Here is a 6839-nt window from a genome sequence, read left to right on the forward strand (position 1 = left end):
AGGAAAGACATTGAATTGTTGGAAAGGGTTCAGAGAGAGTTACTAGAATGGTGCCTGGGATGGAGGGATTGTCATATGAGGAGAGGCTGAAATCTCTCAAATTGTTTTCTATTGAAAAAAGAAAAGTTAGGGGGGATCTGCTTGAGGTGTTTAAGATTATAAAGGGAATTGATAGTGTTGATGCATCATCTTTTTCTATATTTAATAATGAGAATAGGGGCCACAAATATAAATTTTGGCAAGGTAGGAGTCATCTTCAGCTAAGACAGTTTCATTTTTCTAACAGGGTGGTTGGCCTTTGAAATAGGTTACCTTCAGATGTTGTAGAGGCAGTAAATTTAAGTAAGTTTAAGAAAATGCCTGATAAATATATGAATGAAAAGGACTGGCTTTAAGATTTTTTTTAAATCATTTTAATTTAGTTTAAAGGATGGAACAGCAGAGATGGACCAATAGGTCCTCTGTTGTCCCAAAATGTTATGTTATATGTTATTCATTTAACAAGTTATGATATAACAATTAAAACCATTATTCACATGCTTACCAAATTTTTATTTTATCTTCTAAGTTTTGTTTTAACAAGTTTATGAATCAAAATTAGAATTCACATATTTTATTAGGTGTTTCATGATGTTGCTTACAAGGCAAGGAACCGACAAGACCTCTTAGCTGGTGTTGATGAGTTTCTAGATGCTGTTACAGTGTTACCCCCTGGTGCTTGGGACCCAAGTATTCGAATAGAACCACCTTCCCATGTCCCATCTCAGGTAAACTTAATGTAAATAAGACTATTCCGTACTTTAAGTTTCAGAGTTGATGGAACATCTTCAAGTATTGTGGATATATTTATAGATACTGCTTTTGTGTATAAATCAATAACAGGTGCAACTTATGAGGAAGCCAGTTTACTATTTCCATTCATATAAAACGAATGATAGATAGCAGCACGTGAAGAACAGTCTGAAGACTCAGTATTCTGTTGTCACAATTTAAGCTATTAATTACAAAATGAACGATAGATAGCAGCATGTGAATAACAGTCTGAAGACTCAATATTCTGTTGTCACAAATTAAACTATTAATTACAAAATGAATGATAGATAGCAGCACGTAAAGAACAGTCTGAAGACTCGGTATTCTGTTGTCACAAATTAAGCTATTAATTACAAAATGAATGATAGATAGAAGCACGTAAAGAACAGTCTGAAGACTCGGTATTCTGTTGTCACAATTTAAACTATTAATTACAAAATGAATGATAGATAGCAGCACGTAAAGAACAGTCTGAAGACTCGGTATTCTGTTGTCACAATTTAAACTATTAATTACAAAATGAACGATAGATAGCAGCATGTGAATAACAATCTGAAGACTCAATATTCTGTTGTCACAAATTAAACTATTAATTACAAAATGAACGATAGATAGCAGCATGTGAATAACAATCTGAAGACTCAATATTTTGAATGTGATTCATGTAGTTGGTCAGTATAACCACTTTATATCCTATAATAAATAGATTTATAATGAAAGTGATGTCTTATGTATCATGTTCCTAAAAAAATTTATAAAAATTACAAATGGATAAGTTTCTTTCATAATGAAAATTTGTGGTGTAAAGATATATGATGAATTAAAAAGATAAGGCTAATAACAACATAAGGGTGAACAAAATATTTTAATGTATATTTCAATTGACTTATTTAGGAGGGAAGAAAGAAGCTAATAGAAATAGATAAAGAACCTCCTATTGAACCAGAAGAGGAAGAAGAAAAATTGCGTGAAGAAAGTGGACTAAAGAGAACAGGAAGGTAAGCTATATTAGCAACCTTTATGTTTAAATTGGAAAAGCTGTAGGTTTCAAATATAAACCTAAGCTTTATTTTACCTGTTTTTCTTATAAGGGCAGAATACTGTAACAATATGAGGTATTCATTTTGGTTAATGTAATGAGTTTCATCCAGTTGTGTAGTGTGGAGATGGTATTTTGAACTGTTAGTGAAGATTTTTATCATATAATTGTTGGAAGGTAATGGAATTGGAAATAGTGGAAATCTGTAAGAGCTGAGGAGTGTGGGACCCTGGAAGATGTAGAATTTCAGGTTGATGGGAATACTATATCAGCAAATAATTATTCCTACACTTTATATCTCTGTTCTTTAGCTGCTTTCAACACAGTTTTGATCTTTTATTTCATTTGCATCAGCTCTCTCTCACAGTTGTATCAATAAACATTCCACTCATTGATGACTTCGTGACCTACTTACACTGGCCACTTAAAACATCTTTCAAACAAAATCTGAGTAATGAAATCTCAAAGTGTTGAATACTGTTTCTACATCAAACTTTTATTTGTTGGAAAAAAGAAAGAGAGATAAGAAAGTTGAACACTGTTTTCAGAAAAAACACTCTACAAGAATAAACGGTAAAGTGTTCTTGTTGGAAGGCTAGCCGTGAAGAGGTAATAATTTTACTATCGTATGTTATAAAAATCCAGCAGTTATTTTAAGGATATTCTCAGTAGTACAAAAAAAAAATTTTTTCCCTCCATAAGATTGGATTGGCTCATGGTCAAAGGCCTGGCATGACCTAGTAGTTAGGGTATTTGACTTTCAATTTGCAGGTCATGGGATTGAAACACTTCACTGAATATGTTTGTCTTTTTCAGCCATGGGGGCATTATAATGTGATAGTCAATCCAACTATTCATTGGGCAAGAATTGCCCAAGAGTTGGTGGTGGGTGGTTTTTAAATAGCTTCTTCCCCTCTATAATTTATCACTTCAATATTTGGTATGGTGACTGCAGATGGCCCTCAATCAGATTTATACAAATTTAAACAAATCAACCAACTCATTATCAGAGGTTAATATATCAAAGAGCTGAATGTAACCATTATCTAACCACAAGAATTAATTACATTTTTTTTCATACTTCATTTACCTGTAAATTATGCTCTCACTAATTCATTTCAGGTTATTTGGCGGCTTGATCAATGACATTAAACGAAAGAAATTCTGGTATTTGAGTGATTTCAAGGATGCTCTAGCTCTTCAGACTGTAGCTTCTGTTTTCTTCTTGTACTTTGCCTGTATTGCTCCAATTATTACTTTTGGTGGATTATTAGCAGATGCTACAGGTTCCCGTCTGGTGAGATACAGCAAATTGTTTGATAGCTTTATCAGCCTATTAAATAGTTTATTTGAGATATATGATACCTTAATTATGTTACAAACTAGGTCAAGTTATCTGATAGTTTTATTAAGTAACAGCACAAGCTGTCTTGTATTTGTACTATGTAAACATTCAAGCTGTTTTATATCTCTATTATGAAATAGCTTAAGTTGTTCTAATAGTAGTACATTGTTCTGATAGTTCGTATGAAATGTGTAAGTTATGATATGAAATACTTTAAGTTATGGAATAGTTTAGCTTAGTTATGAAGCATTTTAAGTTACCTGATAGTTGTATTATGAAACATTTCAAGCTGTCTGTTAGTTTAAATGTGTGATGAAACAATTTATACTGTAGGGTGGTTTAATCATTTTATGAAATTCAAGCTTCAGCTTGGTTTAGTTTGTCTGTTATGAAATGTTGTAGGAAGTTGTTTATTTAATTAGTGCAAACTATAGAGTTCTCTAGTTATTTTACAAAATTGCTCATGTTGTGGACTTGGTTAGTTGTATTATGAAATTCTTTAAGCTTACTTTAAAACTCAAGTTTTTAGAAGTTAATGTTATTAAATGTGTTTGTGATGAAACTTTTATATGTATTTATAAACATTGAAGGGATACTAAAAAGAATTATTTATCTGTGTCAATTTGCAACTGTTTGATTTTAGTTTGTGCATTTATGATTAATTTGTTTCGAGAATGTGTTGTTTCAAAAAGAAAGAATTAGAATTGTAAATAAAATTAAATTGTGTATATGCAGCATCTAATTGTTTGGTTATGTGGAACATTTATTTCTTGAATTAATCTTTTCTTTGAAAGATGTTTTTATTTTTCATTTACCTTATGCAGACAATATATGATTAAACAAAACGACTAGTAGCATTATGAACATTTCAGTTTTACCAGCCACTGATTTGTGGTACTTATAATTTATATGAATTGTTTGTCTTAAACATAGCAATCATTTTATGTTGTTTTTTTCTCAGGCTGCCATGGAGAGTTTGCTGTCTGGAGCTATCAATGGACTGTTGTATGGGTTTTTTAGTGGGCAGCCACTGAACATTCTTGGAAGTACAGGCCCAGTGTTGCTATTTGAAACAATTGTTTATGCATTTTGTAGGTATGTTTTGTCCTCTTTTTTTTATTTGGTTTAAATCCATATTTCTTGTTTTTCATTATAAGTTGTATAGTTTATTTATGTGTGTATTGTATTATTAAAGTATTTTTTATACTATCAAGTTAAGCTTTAATGGTTATGTAGTAATTTGGCTTTTAGTTGAATGGTTCCTGTTTTGGGACAAAATAACAATAGTAGTTTTATTGCTGTCAAGTTAAGGTTATGTGATTATATAACAATCTAGTTATTACAATGGACAGATTCCATATTAAGGAGGAAGTTGATAAAAGTAGTTTTAGTACTCACAGGTTAAGTTTACATAATTATAAAAGAATCAGTTTGCTACAATGGGCATATATTCTGTATTAGGGAACAACTAGAATAGCAAAAGTAGTTTTAGTACTGTCAGGTTAAGGTTACATTATTATATAAGAATATTTGTTATAATGGACATATTCTTTATTAAGGAAAGAATAACCAAATTATTAGACATCTTTTAAAGCTTACCCAATAACATAGAAGATAACTGTAGTAACTTCTCCAGTTGCATTTTAGTAAATATTTTGTGTTTTTAATGACACAACACTTTTTTCCAAAGGGATCATGGTTTAGAGTACTTGCCTCTTCGTCTGTGGATTGGGCTCTGGACATCGGGTATATTAATTATACTAGTGGCTTTTGATGCCAGTGCTTTGGTGTGTTACATCACTCGGTTTACTGAGGAAAACTTTGCCACCCTTATATCTATGATTTTTATTTACAAAGCTGTTGAAAAAGTAAGTTTACAATATTTCATAATGTACTTAAGTTTAAACATTAGATGTATTCATAAAGCTAAGTACTCTGTTATTAATATTTTATCATGGAATCATACAATGTTTTTGAAACATGTACTGTGAAATATTCTTACAGGTAACTAAAATTACATATATATTTTTATTATTATTAATACCTATTTTTGTAATAAAACTACATGAGATAAAGAGTCAAAACATAAACCGTAAAAAAAGTATCATCTGTGTAGTTAAAAATGGTCTAGTGGATACATAACAGTTAGGAGTATAATTTCTGTCAGATTTTATCTCTATTTGTGAGAACTATAATTGTAAAATATTAAGAAAAATTAGAAATGAAAGGTAATTATTTAGCTCATTCCACATGAAAATCCCATTAGCTGTCTGTAGCCTGGTGTGAGAAGGTAGTTACTCATATTGTAACAGAATAAAAATACAGTAGAAAATATTAAGAAATAAGAAAGGCCATGTTATGTAACTTATAAGGAAAATGTTATGTACATGCATGGAGCTGAAGATGAGATTCTAGTGTCCAAAAATGTTTTTTAAAATCTGCACTGACAGGAGTAATACAAATTTTCGAATGACAGGGTTAAAATATACTAGTACAAGCTATCCCCAAACATATTTCACCTTTAAGGCCATTTACTAGGAGTATGATCATCACACTACATTGTTTTCACCCAACGAAATTAAAATAAGCCTATCACAGACATATATTTGATTATTTTTATAATTTTTTTAGGAATTAATAAAAGGACACTATCTACTATATTTTATGATGCTTCCTTGTACAGTAGTTTATGCCCTTGTTTTATTTTTATGTACTGTGTGTTCAGACACTTTTAGTTTTGACTGTTTTGTATCATTTGAATGTAAAAATTTCACCATATTTAAAGTTTAGAATTTGTTTTTAATATTAACATTAGTTTAGTAACAAATGTTAATATTACAGCATCTCTTTTTATGTGGACTGTTAAATTGTAGTTTATTGTTATTGTATTAATCACCTAACATTATTACTTGCAGTATGTGTTAGGTACTAAAAGGTATCCCATAAAACAAAAATCAGTATAAATTCTTATTCACTTAAATGGTTGAGACCAGAAAATGAGAGAAAATGTAATTTTAGTCTTTTTTTCTTCTTTTTTATTGATAGGTGCTTCACATAAATAATGATTACCCCATCCACATCAACACGATGATGCCTGTGGATCACAACTGTTACTGTACCCCTAGTGAGAGTTCTGATACAATTATTCAGCTCCATGGAAACTGGTCAAGTCTTTCTGTAGTTGAATGTAAACATTATAATGGTACTATGGAAGGAGATGGTTGCTTAGAACCCAACTATGTTCCCGATGTTTTCTTATTTTCCCTCATCCTGTTCATGGGAACTTTCACTTTATCAGTCATTCTGAAAAATTTTAAATTTACATCTTTCTTTCCTTCCAAGGTGAGTTACTTTTACACAGTTGATATTTTTCTGCTGTGCTAGATGATTAAAATACTGTCTTCAAATTTTATGTTTATATTACCTAGGTAAAATGCTTTTGTTAGGTTTTGTTATTTTATATACGAGGCCTGTGAGAAAAGTATCCGACCTTTTGCCGGGGAATAAAAACTGGCATACCTGGAGCGTTGGAAACCTAATCACCCTCAAAGTAGTCTCCTTGGGACTCCACACACTTCTCCCAGCAGTGCCGCCATTGTTGGAAGCATTCCGAGAAAGCCTCTTTCGAAATGGAGTTTAGTT

At 31.1% G+C, this 6839-nt stretch overlaps 1 protein-coding gene across 1 annotated transcript in view; it reads left to right on the forward strand.

Moving 5' to 3' along the window:
- LOC106460415 (sodium bicarbonate cotransporter 3-like) overlaps positions 1-6839 on the forward strand; it is a 100243-nt gene that overhangs the window by 64998 nt on the left and 28406 nt on the right. The window contains exons 10-15 of the mRNA XM_022387128.1: positions 621-767; positions 1708-1811; positions 2975-3149; positions 4159-4292; positions 4888-5065; positions 6243-6539. Of these exons, the coding sequence (XP_022242836.1) occupies positions 621-767; positions 1708-1811; positions 2975-3149; positions 4159-4292; positions 4888-5065; positions 6243-6539 (1035 nt within the window). The remainder of the gene's footprint in view (positions 1-620; positions 768-1707; positions 1812-2974; positions 3150-4158; positions 4293-4887; positions 5066-6242; positions 6540-6839) is intronic.

Source organism: Limulus polyphemus, unplaced genomic scaffold (genome assembly GCF_000517525.1).
Source record: "Limulus polyphemus unplaced genomic scaffold, Limulus_polyphemus-2.1.2 Scaffold766, whole genome shotgun sequence".
Lineage (NCBI taxonomy): Eukaryota > Metazoa > Arthropoda > Merostomata > Xiphosura > Limulidae > Limulus > Limulus polyphemus.